The sequence below is a fragment of the Anneissia japonica genome, unplaced genomic scaffold (assembly GCF_011630105.1).
Source record: "Anneissia japonica isolate Jap-2015-1 unplaced genomic scaffold, ASM1163010v1 scaffold718_len1063573_cov188, whole genome shotgun sequence".
Classification (NCBI taxonomy): domain Eukaryota; kingdom Metazoa; phylum Echinodermata; class Crinoidea; order Comatulida; family Comatulidae; genus Anneissia; species Anneissia japonica.
The window spans coordinates 632,186-653,680 of record NW_022727435.1 but is presented as its reverse complement, the minus strand read 5'-3'; the positions used below and the strand labels follow the sequence as shown (position 1 = coordinate 653,680).

The window sequence follows — 21,495 nt, the reverse complement described above, 5'->3', positions numbered from 1 at the left end:
AAGATAATTCAACATAATAATAATGTGGTAGATGCCAAACTTGCAATTCTCATGAAATAAATTTAAAATCTGTAGGCTTGTAGGATTGCCTTTTTGCAGCAGCATACTCAAGGGATTTTGTGGATAGCTCGTGCCTTTCAATGAAAAACCTTGGCACCCCAGACATCTCCCTGACCCCTCCAGCTGCAGATATGCTAGTGCGATTCGGCCAGCCACTGACCACCACCTTCCAACTTTAAGTAGTTCACAAAATTTTGTTCCCCGCACACCAGGTAATAAAATCTAAATACGTCAACAGGCAATAAAGTTTCGTTGTATTTTCAGCTTTGACTTTAAAACATTTTTGAATTAATAATAATACCAAAGCTGTGTAGTGTGTCATGCAAAAGAAAATTCTCTATGCATGCAAGTTTTTTATAGCGTACTAGTCTCTAGGTGTTATCACTGCCAAATAGAACGTAAACTATTGACGCAACTAATACTATCAGTATTCCATGACAGTTTTAAAATGCTTTTGACTTCAATCAGGCTAAAAGTGACATTGATATATATATTTTTTTTCTCAATACCTGAATTAACTATTCAGTTACTCACAAACTATAACAGGGTATCTACAATGATTATCATCAGCTAAATATAAAGGATAAAAATGAAATATACAGAAACAAATGGTACAAAAATACCGATACCTCCCTGATGTAAGCATAATAATTTTTAAATAAAACAATAAAATAAATAATAAAAGTTCTAAATGCAAAATATTAATACAGTATTGCATTCAAAACAATATGACAAAAACTTCCAAAATATAAATATTCTTACATTAAAATATATCTACAGTATCATCCTGTATTTTCACCTGATAAATGTAAATACTGTAGTTGCAAATTGTGCCTATCTACCTGAAAGTTATCAACTTCATTCAAAGTATGAATACACAAAAATAAAAATGTTTCCTTGCATATTGTTCATCTGCTGAAACTATTTCATGATGTCATTATTATAAACAGTCAATATAAAATTCGTGTGAGCACTTCGTTATTTTCCATTTTCATGAGTGAAAGGATTTGCAACACGCATTTTTCACAAACATTGTTTTGGCATTACAATTGACATTGACAGAGTACCAGAGTGACATACATTCATCGATCCAGTTCCATGCTCATGGGCACAATAAAATTTTCTGAACTCTGGCTGTGCATTATTACGCTTTGTAAAAAGTAGAAACTGAACCAGTGGCATCACAGAGTTTGTGGGGCCTTGGCGGTGACTGTTATTGGGGGGGGGGCCCTTAATAAGCGAGCGTTAAGTTTGCGAGTGGAGCGAACAAACAGATCCTGGGGGCTAGGAGGGGATGGAGAACCCTGGTGAAGCCCAATCCTGCTCAGAGCTTATGGCCCCCCCACCTGCTACACCCCCAAGATCCCATAGGAGTTACACCACAGGGTGTAGGAAATTATGTGGACGGTAAAGTGATGATGTCATGATGGACAATGCAATGCAAATTTAGTGGACCATACAATAAAGGTTACTGCTTATCTTCACTTGCTTCAGTTAGATGCTAAGTATCAAGCCAGCAAATAATGTGGCACTGAAACTAAGGTCTAAATAACAATGCAGTGGAAAAAGCATAGCGGTTAAGGTGCCTGTCTTCCAAAACCACGCTTCTTGGTTCAAATTTAGTAGGTTTTTTTTTAAACCAATGAGTTCATTGATTTTAAAAATATTTATTTTACCAAGAAAAGGATTATATACACAAAGTGCAATTCTTGTTTAAACAATTAAATATTGGCTTGCATGACCACTTATGTTTAGTGTTATTTTTCTAATTCTGAAGATTGATTCTAAGTATTTCAGACTTCTCGTATGCTAATTTTAAGTAAGTATATGAATATACTTTTATCAAACGCAGTGTACATCTGGCTCACTGATATCCTAATTTGATAGTGTGGACAAAGCTATTCACTATAAGAGCTATTTTAGCTAAAATGCATTAAACACTCGAAAATAAGCTTTAAAGCCTATATACACAGAACATGACAGCAGCACACACCCTCTTCTTGTGGAATGATGTATGTATTACATATTTCCTCTGATATCATGAATAATTACTCTCTATGGCTTCTAGGTAGTCACGGCCTACATCCATGTGCAATTCAGCACAATGACGCTGGGAGTTATGGTTATTCTCCTATCATTACCTATATCTTTACCAAAATGGATCTTTTGTGCTGTGTGTTATGTGGTGCTATCACGCTCTCTGTGTAAATAAGCTTTTATCGAGTGTACTCGCAAATATGCACACATCAAATAAAACCGATGACGCTGCTTAATTCAGTTATGTACGGCCGTTTTTTTAGTGAATGATCTTTGGTGTCTCCCCAAGTTCTGTGTGGTATTCTTTAAATAACCTTTGGAATTTAAATATTTTGTAGCTGTATATTAAAATATTAAAATTTTATGTGTAATGTTTGCTAAATTGTTGTATTTTGTCAGTTGCAGTTGTTAGAGTTGGCTATTATTCCCTAGCCTTGCTTAACAATTGATTTCATCACCGTTGCTGGTTTCGCTGTTCTTGCTCAAGGCTTGTGAGTCTCTGGTAAGCAGGCTCTTGTAGTACTCTCTTCAAACGTCCTGTTTGTGGGTGATCATCTCCGAAGACCTGTATTTTACTTTCCAAACCCCTTTTGAAGTACTTGAATGCTTCACTGGTATTGCCCATCTCTTCAAGGAGGATGGCGATGTTTGTAAACAAACGGCTGGACAGGACACTCACGTCCCCGTATATCTGGATACACAGAACTTCAGCAGCTTTGTATAGCTACAATAAAGATTCATGAATAATATTAGTGAAATAAAATGAATTGCTGGTGATCTGCACTACCCAACAGATATGTTTTCATGACACTGATCTACAGTATAATTATACTATAGCATAATATTATTGAGACCCATGTTGTTTGGTAACTTTTGGGTGACCACTCAGCTTCAATATGACATTTGATACTAACAGCCTTGATAGATGAAATTTTTTTTAAACCATTCATTTATTATATCAGAAGAAATATATAAAACATACAAATATGCATGCTCATGTTTAACTGTTTCAGGTAATTAACAGGAAGATTTTTAGATTAACTCTGACCTACTACCCACCCCCACCCCCTCACACTGACACATCACACAAACAAGAAAGTAAAAAATACCTCAAGTGCTTCCTGTTGGTTGACCTCTGCCAGAAGAAGGCCTTCATTCATTATACACTCTGAAATATGTCCTTTGTCTCCAAGCTGCAATATGAATTAATAAGCAACAAATATTTCTTTTTTTTTTACTCTATTCAGACTACTTAATTTATAGCAAACGTAGTAAATTGCATGACATATCTTTCAACTTGTTTGTGACAACTCTAGCAAACACTGTCATAGAGATGTTGCAAAATGTTTGCTGTCAATGTGTTTACTTCAAAGCTAGCTGGCACATACTCTTGCTTATATTTTTGCTGACCTTTTGCCCTGAGGCCATGTTTTGAAGCGATTGTATCTGAATATGCCTAGCCATTTTGATTTGTGGTGAACGATTCACATTTACTCCTGATTACTGACGATCGCTTCGCAAGTGTATTGTCTGAATAAAGTATTAAAGATGGCAGCCTCTAAGCTCATTTCACTGCTGTATGACTGAGCATTCAGACAGATGACATGCTTAAATGCAAGTGAAATATTGCATACATTACATGAAAAAGAGCAGGGGTTTACCTTACTACCCAATTTACCACCAAGGATAGCACTTGGTGGAATCATTGAGTTACTTTACTATCAGTAGAGAAAATAAATTAATGACTGACTTCTACATTACCTCCTCATAGATTTCCTTGGCTTCTTTGAGGCTTTCGACCCCTAGGTCATATCCTTCCTGAGCTTGTAGGTTGTTGTCTCCACCCAAAACATACCAAGTTTTCAAATTGAAGGCCAACTTCATCAACGAAAATGCACGTTCATACTAAACAGTAATATTGAAAAGTAAGAATTGAGATTTAGAGATTCAAATTATGCATAATAATGTTATATTATAGTAAATAGGCAACATAACAAAGCAATCAACATAGGCCTAGATAACAGAGAGGGGCAAAAACATCCAGGCCTCAGGATCCAGATGATATAAACATTTTTCTAAACTGCCAATGACAATTTTCCCACCAAATGATTTGTTGAAAAATCCAACAGAAATTAAATTAGAAGATTCTTATTCTTATAAATAGAATTAAGAAATGTTCTTTATCACTAGTGTATTACATAGACATTAATTTCTGTTCCTTGCTAATTTATCTTTCAGAACTATTTATCACCTAAATATATTGCACTTTCGACTGTAAAAGATTACATTATGCGCCATATGAACTCACAATTAAACTATACTATTATTATTCCATAATATATTATTATTATCAAGGGATCATACTTAGACAGATTTTTATCTTTGGTTGTATTTATCCTTTTTGTTTAAAAAATTACAAACTTTGTAACCCTCATTTAATTTTAAGTACAATTGAAGTATTAAAAAATATGAAATAACTGACCTTGTACTTTTCCCCTCTTTCTGTAAGCTGCTCACTTATTCGAAGTGCCTTTCTTCGACTGCTGATGCATTCCTTTAAGTCAGGCATCATTTTTTTCGTAATAAAATCATGAAGAGTCAAACGCTGAGGTAATTGGAAAAAAAAACCCACATTAATAATAACTAAAATTGTATATAATGTTTGATAATTTTTAAAATCATCTGTTATTATCCATAGCAAGAACAATGTGTTTGCATAGCTTTTGGCGTACATGTAGTCACGAGAAGCGTGTTGCTTGTTTCTGACAGTATACAAGCATAAGCGTGCAGTGTCAGACAGCGTAGTCTAAAGGCATGTAATATTGATAATAACATAGATGTAACACAATAGCTTTTATCAAATGAGGTAATTCTTACAAAACTAAGAGATGTTGGTTTTTGTAATATTAGTTTGTATACTTGATGTTTAAATGAGCTGTGGTTTTAATCAGATCTGTCCTGGGTACATGCCTAAATATGGTCATGATGACATCACATCATGACCATGTAGACACATCATGACTATATATGGGCATACAACAGTATTTTGCCAAAGAAAATTTGATAGTGTGGACGGACCTTTAGACACCATCAGGTAAAATTAAAGTTTCTGACTGTTGTGTGTGTGTTGAGTCTGGTTTGTTTTTAATTACTCACCTCATTATGCATGGTGGCAGCAACATTGTACAGTTCCATCATCCTCATTGGTTTAGCTCCTAAGTCATTTTCCTCCATTGACAAACTAGTCTGCAGCAAGTTAAAACATCTATCCACATCCCCTGACTGCATCCTAAAAGAACAAAAATCCAACAGTGATAATTTTAAAGCTCTGTCCCCACATCAAATTTTCTTTGTCGAAAAAACTGTTGCATGCCCATATATAATCATGCTGTGCCTATATATGGCCATGATGTGATGTAATCATGACCATATTTGGGCATGTCACATGTTTTTGTCAAATAAAATTGTCTGGACAGTTATACCTTCAAATGGTCATGATAAAACACAGGTATTTTGTGTGAATTGGGGGAAAAAAAATATACTGTAGGTCTTAACAGAGTTGTTTTAGATGTGAGAATAAATCCTTCCATGTTGAACTCCTAGTGAGAGCATAGCAAAATTAAGTAAAAATTAAATCTTAATTTAAAAGTTTTGTCACACTATCAAGATTTGTGTGCCAAATACCTAAAACATGAGTGTGAAATTAAATTGTCACATCCATATATGGGAAAAACACAGATATTTGTCACAGAAATATTTATAGTGTGAATAGAAAGACAATGTACTTGATAGCAATGGGGTGGTAGCTTGGTGGGTATTAAGATGCTTGATGCCTTCCCATCCACTCCCTAGGTTCACTTGACACTTAGTTTTGGCAAAGTGCCCATATGAATACAATATTAATAAAAATACTCACACAACTCTGGCAACTTGCTCATAGTGTAGCGATATCTCTTCTTTGTCAACATTTGGGTTATTAGTCATGTTCTCCAAGTTTTCTTTATAGCAATCATATAATTCAGCCTTATCTCCGACCTATGATGCAAACAGCAAACACATGGATTATTAATAATTTCCTTTATTATTCAACATCTCCATCATTATAATAAAATAGCATTTAAAAATCATTAATACCTAGTCTGTTAAATTAAAGTGTTGGATGTCACAAGAAATGTAATTTTACCTTGTATCCCTTTCACATAAAATGTACATTTATCAACAACATGAGGATATTTTCATATATTCTATTAAGACCTAGTTTAAATAATTAATTTTAGCTTTTAACTGGACCAAAGTCAAGAATTTTATGTACATCTGCTTTAATTATAGAGTAATACAGTGTTACGTCACGATACCGCGTGATACTACTCCGTTGCTATCGTTGCAAAAAGCGTTCAACCAGGCGCCATTTTTTCCACTGACAAACCACTGATCCCAATTTCTAACGTAATTATTAAGATGTTGTATCTTACTTTTTCTTTGTAAATTTTAATTGATGGTTAAATGTGTGTATAATAACTACTATAATGCGAGTTTTTAGTACATTTTGATGGTAAAATATTAGATTTTAAAATGCCTACTCCAGAAAGCTTATGAAGTCATTTAGGCGTAATGAACGGTCACCAACGTCTGTTGAAAACAGAGAGTGCCACCTGGCGTCGTGACAACACGACTGTGGTACTCTATTCTCTTATTCTACTATCACCAATCATCATAACAAACAAAATCATTGTCTTTGCAGTGGTCCTTATTGCAGCCATCATCATTGTTATCATTATCTTTGTAAACACTAAAATATTTTACTTAAGGTCAACTCAGACAGCGTCATATGACGCAGCTTTAGACCATCATGAGAATATTAAACTTGTTTAATATTCCATGACGCGACTGTCCCCAACACAGACCTATCGCATCAGCGTTTAATCCGACAGGGACCCGACGCGTGTCAAACTGCATCACACAACACTGAGTTGGCCTTTAATCGTTGACTTACACTTCGCCAATAGGCCAGTAATTCTCCACTGAACTCGGGATGGTAAAAGTGATGGAAAACCCTCCACTGTTTCAAATACTCCTTCAAGCGGCCTTTGTCTTCACATATTGTCAAATGGTACGGGTACTCTTCACTCTGCCGATCCATGTTCTCTATTGTCTCAAAGTAATTTGCTAACACAGTGTGCCACCAAATGCTTTTCCATGAGTCAGTCTTGAAATATCTTTAAAATAAATGCCACATCAATTTTTTTTTTAATATGGAAAAAAAATATGGTCAAATATATCTTTCTTATTTCTAATAGGTGATTTAAATGTTAAAGATGCCTTTATAATAATTTGCCACTGAAATAAACAATCTTCTTACTTTGCACGGACTGCTTTACTCAGAGATCGGTGATAGAAATCCAATCGCCCTTCGCCACTGTCGCCAAATGGTCGCAGGAAGGGCTTGAGAACTCGGTACACTCTTGCCCATTGAGATGCCGACAACTGAACAGAGTTTCGTTGGTCATCTACAATAAATAGAAAGAGGAGGAACATTGCTAATTGTCAATTTATTAACAGCAAAAATGGTCAAGACACCATACATTATTAAAAGATGCACAAATGTTGATAAGCAAATTAAATGTGCTGTAAAACAGTTGAATAGCTTGGTGTTTAAAATGTTTGCCTTGCAATCCCAGGGGCCTGGGTTGAACTCCTGTGACAGAAGGATTTTATGTCTCACAGCTAAAACAACTCCACTCCCTGATTGTTAAGGCCAACTCAGACAGCATCGGCCGACGCAGCCCGACGCGATTTGTTGTCGCGTCGGGTCTGTGTGAGTTGAACGCAGACGCGATGGTGTGCGTCGGTGGCAGTCGCGTAGTAGAATATTAAACATGTTTAATATTTCTCACGACGGCTTAAGACTGTCCCCGACGATAAATCGGGTCGGGCTGCGTCGGCCGACGCTGTCTGAGTTGGCCTTTAGACTTTAGGCACGTTCAGACAAGTCAGAAGTAAGCTTTGAAGTAGCAGTTTACTTGTCGTAAGCCCTGGGTAGTGCCCGTGAAGATGCTCTTTGTATTAAGTTACTTCAACGTTACTATAGACGAATTACTCCTGAGCAGTCACAGGAGTAAGTGTGCTACTTCCGCGTACACAAGAAAGATAAAAAATACGCGCACGGAGTAGCGCTGTGTGTAGGACACATTTACTTCAGAGCTCGCAAGTAAATGCGACCTTTATTTTGACCTCAATTATTTTCAAAAGATAAATACTGTACCTACAAATGAGTGCCAAAATAACATTTCCTGTGATGTGTAAGCCTTTGTAGACACGATGTTTTCATAATTGTATACAATTCAAAAAAAAAAAATATGTGCAAATTAACCGTTAAGATACAGCAAAGTGGTGACTATCACTTCCGGAAAATTTGCATAGTTACTTCTAAGCTTTGAACTAGTTGTCTTGGGTAAACATCGTGTGGACACAAATTTTACGTTTGTCATAACTTTAATTCAGACGGATGGTCATCTGAACATAAATTTTGTTATTAAAAGCATAACTGGACCCTGTGGGAGAACAGTAGATATCTACTCAACAGGATACCCAGTGTAAAGAAGAAAAATTAAATTAAATTAGAGGATTACTGAGGCTAAAAAAACATTTCTTACCACTCTTTAGATTTTTTAGATTTTTGGAAGGAGTCAAATTCTTTTGGTTTCCAAGGATCATCAATAGTTCCCTTTCCAGCAGACCGGTCTTGGAACATTCAAGAAGACAAAGTGTGGCCACAACTACTTGTCCTCCATTTTCTTCTTCAAATCGACTAAGAACGCTTTCCAAAAGGCTGGAATATGGAAATATAAACAGCTTAAATTGATCATCTTGTAATGTACTAGTGATGGAAAAACTGAAAAATTTTACAAGCTCAAATCATACAGTGCAAACACAGTAATCTGTATTCTAGATTCAGAATTTCAGTTTTATTTGTCCAATATTGAAATAGCAGTGAGTGCACTTTCAAGTCATTTAAAGTTTATAAAAAAATAACATTCATGCAATTATCATTATCATTTATTATATTATAAATATGGTTATCTTTTATTCATACATTAAAAACATGGTACCATTATTCTTAAATAAACAATAATCAGAATCACATCATACAGTATATTCATTTATACAGTACAAACATTATCAATATTTTTAATTTATGATGTTAATTAATATACAGACATTATTTTTAATTCATTCAAAGTACATATTAATTAAACATTAATCTGTACAGAGGCATACCATATAATTTCATTCTTAAATAATAAAGTACAAATACAGTATCATTAGTTTTCATTCATACAGTACTCATACAGTATCATTATTTTTCATTCACACAGTAAACATACAGTGTCAATATTTCTCATTCATGCAGCACACATACAATATTATTATTCTTCATTCATACAGTATGCATGCATTATCATTATTCATCACTCATACAGTACACATACAGTATTATTATTCCTCATTCATACAGTACACATACAGTCACTCATACAGTACACATACAGTATCATTAATATTATTATTCCTCATTCATACAGTACACATACATTATCATTATTTTTCATTTATATAGTATAGGTACAGGATTTTTTATTCATATGTTAACTAATTCAGCATCATTATTCTTCATTACTGCATACAAAAAAACAATATCAGTATTCATAACATACCTGAGTAGTCCATCAGGAAGACTCGTAATCTTTTTGGAGAGTTTCTCAAAAAGTCCATACACACGCAGCTCCTCGCACGCAATAGACAACCACAGAGGATTCTGGGATGACTCCTTACTCAATAAACTCGACATCTGTTCTTCATCAAGTTTCTTGTTGTATTTTCCAAGACTTTCAACAACAATTGCCTGAAAACATATTAGTAGTGTATTAATACAGGTCAGATAACATATTTTTCCCCTCTAGGGTCCTTCTTTTGTTTTGCACTGTTGAAGCTTGTCAACTACTGTGGTAGTCAATGACAGCCACTTGTTCTGTTGATTCAGAACGGTTAAGAACTTTATTATTAGTACAGTATCAGTATGAATAAAGTATATTCAACCAAAATATTTTATATTTATTATACAGTGCACATGCAGTATTTTTATTCATCGTTTTTGACGCAGTATGAATACGTATATTTTTTCATTATTCTTATATTATAAAGTGAGAATTTAACATGCATACAATATTTTAATGCAATATGAATACAGTATATTTGTTCATTATTCTTATAGTATAAAGTGAGAATTCAGCATGAATACAATACACAGTAACCTTCTTCAACATACATACAGTATATGGTATGAATATATAGTATCTTGTCCATCATTTATACATGGGAAACAAGATACAGTATAAACACGGAATATCTTTTTAATATCTAATATCCACAAATGAATGTTCATTGCAGTAAAAAACTTTCGGAGTATTTATATAGTATGTATTGACATACATTGACATTGACAGTGACAGTGTAAGAATATCCTACCTTTCTTGAAGACATATCCAAAGGTGTTACAAAGAGCTCAACTGGTTTATGTTTGCGGCTTTTTAGAGTCTTATGCTGAGTGGTTTCATCAATCATCGAGAACACACAACGAACTTGCGGAGATAATTTGACCGGCAACCAATTCAAGACAGTAGACTCTTTACACTCATCAAACTGGAGAGGAAAAAAGATTAAATGCAATCAAAAATTATCTTTAAATGTAATTGCAGTGGCAGATCCACAAGGTTTGAAAAAGAGGGAAACTGGGAAGGAACTTTACAGATGGGGAGTAAAGACCCCCTCAGACATGGTTGGGACTGAGGTATGCCAATTAGACCAATTTTCAGGCAGGAGATTTTGTTTTAAACTGGCCACTGAATTCACCCCTGGTTCATCCAGGGTAGTAGAGATGGAATAACATGAAGCAGAAGATGCTTTGATAGTGAATTGCTAATTACAGTACTTTATTCGAGTCATGTTTTCATTCCTTTGTAGCTGTTATAATTTGAGAATGTGTACCTGATTGAGGGCGTCAATGATGATGATGACCGGCTTTGTGTTTGGACTTGACAAGGCACTACATGTCACCTGACAAGTTGTCTCCAAATCCTTTGGCATCTTGCTCTCCTGTTTCAAAAGATAATACATTTACATTTGAGATTCTATTCTTGAATGGTAATGACCTAAATACATTACATATATTACAGTATAATTCTGTACATTAGGCCGACCGGCCCTCCTTAAACTAACGTTAGAATACCGCACTTTCGGCGGTAAAGAACAATTAAAACCTCATAAAAAAGGCAACTAATCCGTTTACCCATAATTGAATCCAAGGACACCAGTGTTAAACACTCAGTACTTTATTTAGTTCCTTTTCTGTGCTGCATATAACTGATGAAACACTTTCAGAAGCGCCATGAGCGTCATATTTGGCGGATACCGGCGCTATATAAAAGTTCTATTCTATTCTATTCTACTTATCCTTGATAATGTGTTAATCCAATTTAATATAGTGAGATAACGTAACGTTAGTTTATCGAGGGCAGGTTGAGCTAATGAATGATATAAATAGTTAATCTGACTAAATCTTTTTTAAGCTAACTTAAAAAAATTGTCAGGAGGGATCAATTTAAAACTAGTTTCAGATTTTATTTGACATTGCTATCAGAGTGATCAAGTCTCCTTCATCAGATGCGTAATCCTTCAAACTATTCAATCAAGCAAGCCAACCTTGATCTGGTGACTTGCTAGCATATTTATCAAAATTTTGTAATTGCAAGAGCAAGTAATAATAAAAATTAATAATAAATAATAAAAATAACAATTAATGAATAATAATTGAGGTGCATTCCATTCAAATAAAATTGTTTTGCAGTATATATCTGAATTACATGATTTTAAATTTTAATATAATCTAAAATTATGAAATTCAGATACATGATTTAAAATTTAATATAATTTCTGTTTATGTACAGTAACGTAAAAAAGGAAAGGCAGGAAAAAGTCTTACATTGATGACATTCATTTCTTTGAGAAGTCGTTTCAAACAAGCTTCCAAATCAGGCGAACCAGGTATGGCTCCAACGAAATGGTAGAACACATGCCAGCCCTGATCAGGTGACCTGAAAATGTGAAATCACATGATAGTTAAAAAGCAATTACATTGATTATACATTGATTATACATCATTATCAGTATTACATTAATGACAAAGTTTTGCATACTTGAAACTTACTAAATTATAATATAAGAAATGCTTAATTTTTCTTACCCGGGTATTTCCATAGACATTGCCTTAGCAACAGTAACCTCAGCAACTCTTGCCATAATTGAAGATTTTCCTGTGCCTGGCCCTCCAAGTAATAGCAATGGTTTATCAACACCGACACCAATAATATGCTGTTTGATCTATAGGACAAAAATCAAAATACTGAAAAAAAGGCTTATATTTTCTATTCACCTTTAAGTGTATTAAATGACCTAAGAAATGGACTGCATCATTTCCCAAAGAGGGTGTTCTGATTGGCTACAAGATATTACATACAGAGTGAAAAAATATTGAGAAATGGGAGTGGTATATTGAGGTTGACTATTCCAGACAACTAGTAACTAAAAATTTTAATAAAGAAACATTTTTTTAAATGGGAGGAGCATAAAATGTGGCTTGTTCCATATTCTTAGTAAATACTTACTTCTTCCAAAATATCATTCCTTCCAAGAACCAATGAGCTTCTGTTTCTCATGAATGACTGAGAATAAATTAGGAGGAAAAGGTTAGAATTCATATAAAATATTGGTGCAAGATTTTATATTTTAAATACATTACAACATTATAGGAGCATTGCAAGTAGAGTTTTTTAAATATGGTAAAAAATTTGAAATAGCTACTAATAAACATGAATACAAATAAAAAAAAAAAAAAATTTGGAACACTGATATCCCAATATTCATTTTTATTTGGTCTAACATGTTAAATAACTTTTGCCCTATACTGAGCAGAATCAAAACCTATAACCTACTGCATACAAAATGTCATGTCCTGTAATGAAACAAGAACATAGTTTACGTACCTCATGACTTTCCATGACTTGTCGATAAGGATCTGTAGTCACATCCTCCAGTGGATACTGCTCCTCAATACGGGATTTAAAAAAATCAAATACCTGGAATGAAAGTAAATAAAAACAAAATATAACTTCTATGTGCTCAACAGTAAAAGCAATGCCTCTCCACACATTTAAATCAATAAAATAAAAGAATAGAATTATTTACCTTGATAATACCTTGTACTGTACTCATTTTTATTTTTTTTTTTTAATGTTTCTACATGCTAAACAAGCATTAGTAAAAAAATTGGCTTAATAAGAATGACTGACTGACTTCTGGTATGACTGATTGATTGATTGATTGATAAAAATTCTAAAATTAATATTAGAGAGAAATTTACAACATACAACCATTTCAATGACACATGGTCATCTGGATCTCTGAACATCTCCGGTGGTACATCAAAGCATTTAAAATTATTTTATAATTTATCATTACATAAATTAATTACTGAAAATGAACTTACCATTTTTGAAAACTCCTCAAGACCTTTCAACTCTATCTTGCCATCACCGTCTACACCATCATATTCACAGCTATAAAACTTTATTTGATTGGACTAAATGACAAACGACAACAAAATAACTCATAATATGAATGTCACCAGAAGTACAAGAGAATGAAATGAGGTGAGGTTTAATTAGAAAGTCAAATATAAAGGGTCATTGACAAATCGGATATTAATGGACTAATGTGTCAAAATTTAAGAATAATTCAAAATAATAATATATTACATTTCAGTAAAGTTGGAAGAACTACAACACAGCTTTTAAATTTCTTTGGACATAACATATTTTAAAGCATCTCAAAACAGCTTCAAATAACACAAAATTGTCAATTTTTCTTTAGGTGCCAGAAGTCTTAGCCGCTTGGACCCCATCAGGTTTGTTGGTGTAGCTCCCTCACTCTGCTGACCTCCAAAAAAAAAAAAACATGATCATGCATTGGGCAAATTCTGGCATCTTAACTATTTTAGATACATCATTCTGTCCAACAACTTTGAACAGCAAAGACGTCTACACCAACAAACTGTTGGTGTTATTCATATATTTGGTTTTTTTATTTTTATGCAAAACTTATTACTTACCAAGAATCTCTCTTTCAACATCTGCTTAAGAACCTTCAGTTTCTCAGGAGCAATTGGGTTCACATCAACCAGGTCATTTTTATGCTTTTGAGGAACACTTGTCAGGAACGCTGCGACAGGAAATAACCAAGTTAATGTTCTTTTTTTTAATTTGGGCTAATGTAGAAAAGTTACTAAAAATCAATATTAATTAGCTACCAGAAGGAAAAGAAGTTTTTCTGATATTTTACAGTAATTTAATTGCATGCTATACAAGATTACATGGCATCATTAAAACACATGCAGCTATTATACACTAGTGGCTTTTCATGAGCAGACATCATGATAAATTTATGAGCCCACATTTCATTCATCCATAAAAATGCAAACATCCATGATCTGGCTGTGATGCAGTGATGATCCACATTGTGATCTGTACAGTACAAGCTGACTGACCAATGAAATTCAATGTTTATTATGAAGCATATTACAATGGAAGTTTCTGAGATGTCAATCAAACTGACCAATCAAAATTTGTTATTCAACAGGTCAGGCCCCGACAGGAATGTGTACAAGTCACTACCATCACAAATCACAGAACTTTTACGACCGCATATACTCAGCAATGTTTCCTTATGAAATGACTCTCGCTTTGTGGGACCTTAGCAAAAATATCTAAAAGATGGGGGGGGGGGTTTAGTGGAACGGTCCATTATGATGAGCATGGAGCAACTTATGAAGAGTACCGACAACAGTGAGGGGTGACTGTCAAGTTTTATGATCAAACTCCAGAATTAAAAAAACGAATATGTTCCGGTAATTAGTTTAATTAAAGAAAGTTAAATTAAGTGTATCCTGAGCGGATGCGGGGGTACCACAGACGAAAGCTCACAGTAAGTTTACATAAAATTGTGCTTGGTTTATTATTGATTAAACAGTTCTACAATCAGTATAAGAAAACAAGATGAAACTTTTTGAATGTCTACTATTTTTAGCATTATGAACTTACAGGTAGTACCGGTAAGATTTTTAAAGTGTACCGGTAAGATTTTAAAAGTGTGAGAGTGCAATTTTCGGCCACCTAGAGGTCCATATTCTCAAAATGTTCTCCTCTCAGCTCCAACCATGGTGGGGCTGATGTGATGTGGATGCTCTGCATCCTCTACCAGCAAATCCCGCATCCGCCCCAGATAATTAATATATTCAGTAATAACTAAAAACCAGCCAATATTCTAAGCTCCTGGCATAAGTTTAGAAAGTTCTTTTTTCGATTAAAAAAATGTGTTGAAATATAGTGAATTAAAAACTATGGGACTTTACTATAAGAAAGCAAAATTAACTATATTTAGTATTAAAAAAAAAAAAACAACCTTTCTTCTAAAGTCTTGGCATGCAGTTAGAAACAGCTTTCATTGAGAAAAAAATGTTAAAGTACACTGAATTAAAAACTGCTACGGGATTTTAATTATAAGAAAGTAAAATTAAGTATGCTTCATTAATAACAACTAAAATCAACCAGATGCTAAGATTCTGACAGGCAGTCAGTCATGTAAAGAGTGAGATACCATTGAACAGGGAGCACATTTCAACATTGTGTATCTTCAATTCTGACATCAGATACTATTCTACTTTCATCAGATTTAATATTTTCTGTTGGGATAGACAGATAAAAATGAAAAACCGTATTTATTTGAATAAACGCCCGCTTTGAATAAATGCACCCCTCCCCAATAAATTCCCCCACACCCCAATCCCAATAAACTCATTTGGAATAAAGGCCTCCCTCATTTTCCTTGAATAAATGCCCTCCTTCCCAACTAAATGACAGTAAACAAGTATAATGGAAGCAACATCACTCTCAACACATTCTATTCCAGTATTACAATTTTTCTAACCTAGTTGGGATCAATAAGTCTTTTTGATCATTGCAATAACACATTCTGACAGTAATTATGTGTTGTAGTTCCACATTTACAGTGAAACTAAGGGACATATATTTGAGTATACGTATGCATTTTACACCAAAAAAACATCCCTCGAATAAACACCCCCTCAAAAACCCTTCTCAAACATAAATGCCCCAGTGTTCATTCGAATAAATACGGTAGATAACGGCTTTAGGTAGAAGGTATATAAAACTTGATTGATTGATTGATTGATTGAGAGTAGATGTATGATCCCGAGATTCTATGATAAAAATGTTATCAGAATAAATAGAGCATGCAAATTATTAGTATATTATCATAAAAAAATAATAATAAGGCCAACATGAACCATGTATAAAAGATATAATGTGCTCTACCTTAATAACAATTTTGTGCCTACAATATTCTTTACCTTTTCCCATAGCAAAAGATCTTAATAAACTTTGTAGATGTAATATTTATTTTAAAATTGATCTAATTCTCATAGCTTACAATTTACAGTAGGCATATTGTTCATTGTTTGCAGTTGTATAGAATTATTATTATTATTATTATTATTATTATTATTATTATTATTATTATTATTATTATTATTATTATTATAGTACTGAAATAATGTGGAATTGGTTTTTATTTGCTAGTTATTTATTTTATTATAACTAGCCACAAAAGCTGAAAAATGTACTTAAGCCATTTTCACTTCCAGGCGCATTACATTGGGCTTACTCGACTGGTTCATTTTGTTGACTACCATTTTTTATTGAGTATTATTTTCATTTGACTAGTTCGTAAAGTAGACTTCGCTGACGACGAAAATTAACTTAAACCAGAGTGCGTTAATCAGCGCTAAGTTATCCATGTGAAAAAATAAACATGGCTGATTAGTAAGTTTAGCAACAACATTTGCGTTAATATAATTTAGATTAAATTCAGAAAATAAAAATTATAATATTTACCACCATGAAGTCAAAAAATAATTGTATGCTAAAAACTGGATGAAAATATTTTTTTACGAAAAACCCATACTACCACAAGCCGAAGCAACCTTTATTACGCAGCGTGTATCGCGGTAACTATGCAGCCATTTTGTTTTGTTGAGTATTTACTTGTTTTCTATTTGACTGGTCATATTTTTTAAGTAGGATTCCTTAAAAATTCTTTATGCACTGTGTTTAATGTGGCAATGGATTTTTGTGGAATATATACAATATGAATATCAGTGCAATTTGTATTGTGAAAAAAACAGTATAATTTTATAAGTTTACATTGAAAAAACAAATATTAAAATTTGTAGCAATAATTGATTCAATATTGATCTTTTAATATCGAAACAAGAACTATCAAAATATAATTTGAATATCTGTACTTGTGTTATATGCAGTCTATGTATGTCTCTAATGCTAAGATTTTTTGCTATGGATTGAAAATACTTCCCTTTAATTTTGAAAAGAATTATAAATTCTCAAACAATGTCATATGATTTAAATTGATTCATAACTGCTATGGTGTCCATTGTTTAGTAGCCTAAAGACAGTGACAGTTGCTAAAACTGTTGCTAAGGTAGGCAAATAAAATAATTTTTCTCATTTCAAAAAAAATGATTAATGATATGAAAAATGAAATTCAAATATAAATAAAATAACCTATGTGTTTTCTAAGGATTATGGGTAATTATTTTGCTCTATACCAGCAAGTGCAAGCAACTTGATGGCAGGCAATAAGTTTAATAGGTTCACTTACGACATTGATTCCAGCATTGTAGTAGAAAGGTTTACACTGAAATAGTACACAGTATCATGTCACGAATAGGAATCAACATATTATATCAGCCAGTTAGATATAAAAAAAAAATGCAACCACTGAAAACATTTCTTGAAATTGAACACTAAAAATTAATAGCAATAACTTATTCTGATATATAAAAGGAAACACACAATTATACAAAACAATATTTAATAAATTAATTTTTTGATTATTTATTAGGTTTATTTCATTATTTTCTAGGGGTGCATCTCTTGAAAAAAATAGCATAAGTTGGTTTATTGATGACGTAAAGGATCCAGAAAATAGACATAGAGGGAATACTCTAAAGTAGTTAATATACGAACAATTAATGTTGTCTCTATGATAATCTTAATAATTACTTTAAAAGTGATGAGCAGTATAGAATTAAATAATAATAATAGCTAAAACAGTTAATACTTTGGTAGGTTTTTTAGATATAAAAATCATGAAATATAGATTTATGACAAATGTTCCATCATTTCTCACCTGGTAAGATTCAGAAAAAATGGCATGATGTTGTCTTGATAACAACGATCAATCTCACCAAGGCACACCCTTAATGTCTCTTCTGTTGTTGAATCAACTGGCACCCCCTACATAAAAAACACAGACTGATTGAGGACATGAGGAGTGCAAACAGATTAACTGTAGTAGAAGAATTATAGTAGGAACGGTTGGCAGTGTGGCTGATGTTCAGGCTTTTAAATCCATGCTGTAAGTTTTACTTGTTTCTTTGAGCAAGAACCTTTTCCTATTTTTGCCTCTATCTACTGTAACTAAGAATATAAATGAGTATCCAGTAGGATGATGCGTTATTAAATGTATTAGTTCCATGCACTGAATGTGGCAGCACAACTAGCTTCCCCAGGGGTCAGAGGTCGTACCGTGGAACTTCAGAATAATTTCTGCACTTTGTGCTGGTTTATTCATCCAATGATCAGGAGAAATATTGCCCTGGTGCCTTTGATAATTATTGGTTTGGAAGTGTCGCCAAGATAAATTCATGATATTAATACTGTGATGTTAACATCATCATTGTTGGTAAGCCTTGAATTTATCATAGATAGTGTCATCATCATGAGACTGATGATCTTCAAAACAAATAAAAAGAATGTGCTTTATAAGCAGTGGTAAAGCATTTAGATTTAGAAAATTTTCAGATAAAACTTCCACAAAAGAAATGATATAAAGAGTGCACTGCAGGAATCCAATTTTTTTTAGGTATTCTGATTATTTGATGAGGTGCTGTTTTATAATAATGTTGTGTTGTCATACAATACTCACCCATCGTAAATCACAATCCACAAGATGCAATCGTCTACTCTCACACCATTGCCGCAGATCAGGAAACACCTTAAAAAAATTAATGAAGGCAATGCAAAAGATAATAAAAATCCACCACATTTTACAAATATGATGATTATAGTAAACTAAAAGTAAAAAATATAATTTCTATTTTTATTTTTTACAATTGTCATCTATTAACAATAATAATACTGAAAATTTATACAGCGCCGGTATCCGTTAAGGAGAAAAGGTTCACAACGCCCCTCCGGAAGAAAGTCAAAAAATTAAAATAAAAGAAAACTATATGAAACCAGAAACAGTTTATGAACCAGAATAACAGTATATATTACATGAGCCGTACTTGGGTGAGCGTCACTCTCTCTATGTGGCCATGTATACACACAATTAATGTGAAAGTTACAAATCAAGACATACTAATATTTTTTTTAACATATTTTAAAATAATTTTTTCTTTAATTTTTTACCTCTTTAATCAGTGTTTCTCTTTCAGCATGAAAATCCCTAAAGGTTGAGGATACAAATATCCGAACAGTCTTCCATCCGGAGCGTTTGACTACAAGTTTGCTGTTTGGTCGTTTACGCACTTCAATCGTCCTCTCCACCTGGTTCCATGTGTCATTAACAGAAATTGCATATCCGCCAGCCACTGCATTCGATGCCCCGCAACCCATCTTGTAATCTCACTAGAAACTAAAGGATTGATTGAAATTTAAAAATTGTCACATCATGTTTTTTAGAATATGATGCACTTTAATTATAATCTGGACATCTATACAAGTATATAATTTTATGATGCTCAAATCGCTTTGACTATTATTTTAGGGCCTATGGCTCTATATCAAGTACCATGAAGAATTTCCATTTTATTTCTACTGTATACAGAAAGACATAATGATAAAACAGAGATACAGTTGAACTTGCATTAATAAGTTCAATCCAAAATGGCATTGAAAAATCATTTGACTTACATAAAATCTGACTTATTACAGATCGTTAATTGATGGAAAACACAACAATTTGGCAAAGATTGACTTAGAAATTATTTGAGTTCGGCAAAGTTGACCTACGCAAGTTTTAACTGTAATTATATAATTATAAAACTTCAGTTATCAATAAAAGTCGAATTAAATATAAACTTTGAGAATGATGGTACGCAAAAACATACTTTCTTTCCATTGTTTTGCCTCAGGCGTTTTGGCTGAGTCTGTTTCTGTGATGACTTGATTGTATTTAGCCAAATAGTTTGTATAGGTAAAAACTTATTTACCTGCTGTGGTGCTGTGATTGTCTCTGTTTCAAAAGTTATTATTTATCTTTTTAAATTTACAGTTGTGTGTCTGCCTTATTTTTTTTCTCTTTTTACCTAGTTTTATTGAACTTTTACAATCAAGACATTACAATCTTACACCGTACCCGCATACCAAGGTCCAAGAAGGAGGTGCTACAAAATAGTCTGTAATACACCATCATAATTTAAATATTGTAATATTTATGTTAATGATGATGGTGTTGTTTCTGCCTTCTATTTTGAGTATTAATAAATAGAGACAGATGATAGATATTAGTATGGATTCAGCTAGGCCTAGACTACTACTAGGCCTAGATCATCAGGTATTTCCTCCTGGCTGGCTGAGAATACCAAGCACTTTCATTTAAGTTAATTAAACAATTATTATCATACTCATTTACGATAAACTTACTTTATTCTATGAAATATTATTCCTTAAAGTAGAAATAATATAATAAATACAGCTTGTTTTCGGTCCGAATTACTTCAAACGTCAAGCCTAGACTCTAAGCGAGTAGGTAGGACTCCGGACTGAGGAGGAGCGCCGCTTGACTGCCTTCTTCAGTTGCCGATCTTTGTTCCTGGCCTCCTTGTTGTCATGATCACACTGACACAAAATAAACAAACTGGGGCGGCAGAGGCTTGTATTATTATTAATAATAGGCCCCTAGGCTGGTTAGCTAGGCCCAGGCCTAAACAATTGGCTCACTAGCCTAGGTTGTATTATATTCTAGAAGACTACTTTGTAATGACAGCCTCTTATTTATTAGGCTAGGCCTGTCCTGACCTGACGCAAAGCAAAGCCGACCAAAACAAAACGTCAAAAAAACCAAAACAAACATAATTGATTGCATGTACCAACAAACGAACAAGCATGAAAGATAAAGATT

The 21,495-nt window shown here is 33.4% G+C and overlaps 1 protein-coding gene across 1 annotated transcript; it reads right to left on the bottom strand.

Moving 5' to 3' along the window:
- Positions 1-1,697: 1,697 nt before the first annotated feature.
- Positions 1,698-21,413, bottom strand: LOC117113739 (telomerase protein component 1-like). The gene is made up of 23 exons (XM_033257181.1): positions 21,018-21,413; positions 19,782-20,007; positions 19,294-19,362; positions 18,496-18,602; positions 17,965-18,000; positions 14,321-14,459; positions 13,700-13,792; positions 13,197-13,289; positions 12,819-12,875; positions 12,398-12,534; positions 12,137-12,248; positions 11,143-11,250; positions 10,624-10,797; positions 9,813-10,000; positions 8,751-8,926; positions 7,457-7,604; positions 7,091-7,313; positions 6,014-6,132; positions 5,254-5,386; positions 4,580-4,702; positions 3,859-4,002; positions 3,207-3,290; positions 1,698-2,821 (listed from the first exon to the last, which is right to left on the bottom strand). The coding sequence occupies exons 2-23, from the start codon at positions 19,986-19,988 to the stop codon at positions 2,552-2,554; spliced, it is 2,940 nt and encodes a 979-aa protein (XP_033113072.1). The 5' UTR covers positions 19,989-20,007; positions 21,018-21,413; the 3' UTR covers positions 1,698-2,551.
- Positions 21,414-21,495: the final 82 nt, after the last annotated feature.

Coding starts and splice junctions, on each gene's coding strand:
- LOC117113739 (XM_033257181.1), bottom strand. CDS start 19,988: ATGGGTTGCGGGGCATCGAATGCAGTGGCTGGCGGATATGCAATTTCT. Junction 14,460..17,964: donor ACAATGCTGGAATCAATGTC/GTAAGTGAACCT, acceptor ATTAAAAAAAAG/AACATTAACTTGGTTATTTC. Junction 6,133..7,090: donor TACTGGCCTATTGGCGAAGT/GTAAGTCAACGA, acceptor TTTGCATCATAG/GTCGGAGATAAGGCTGAATT.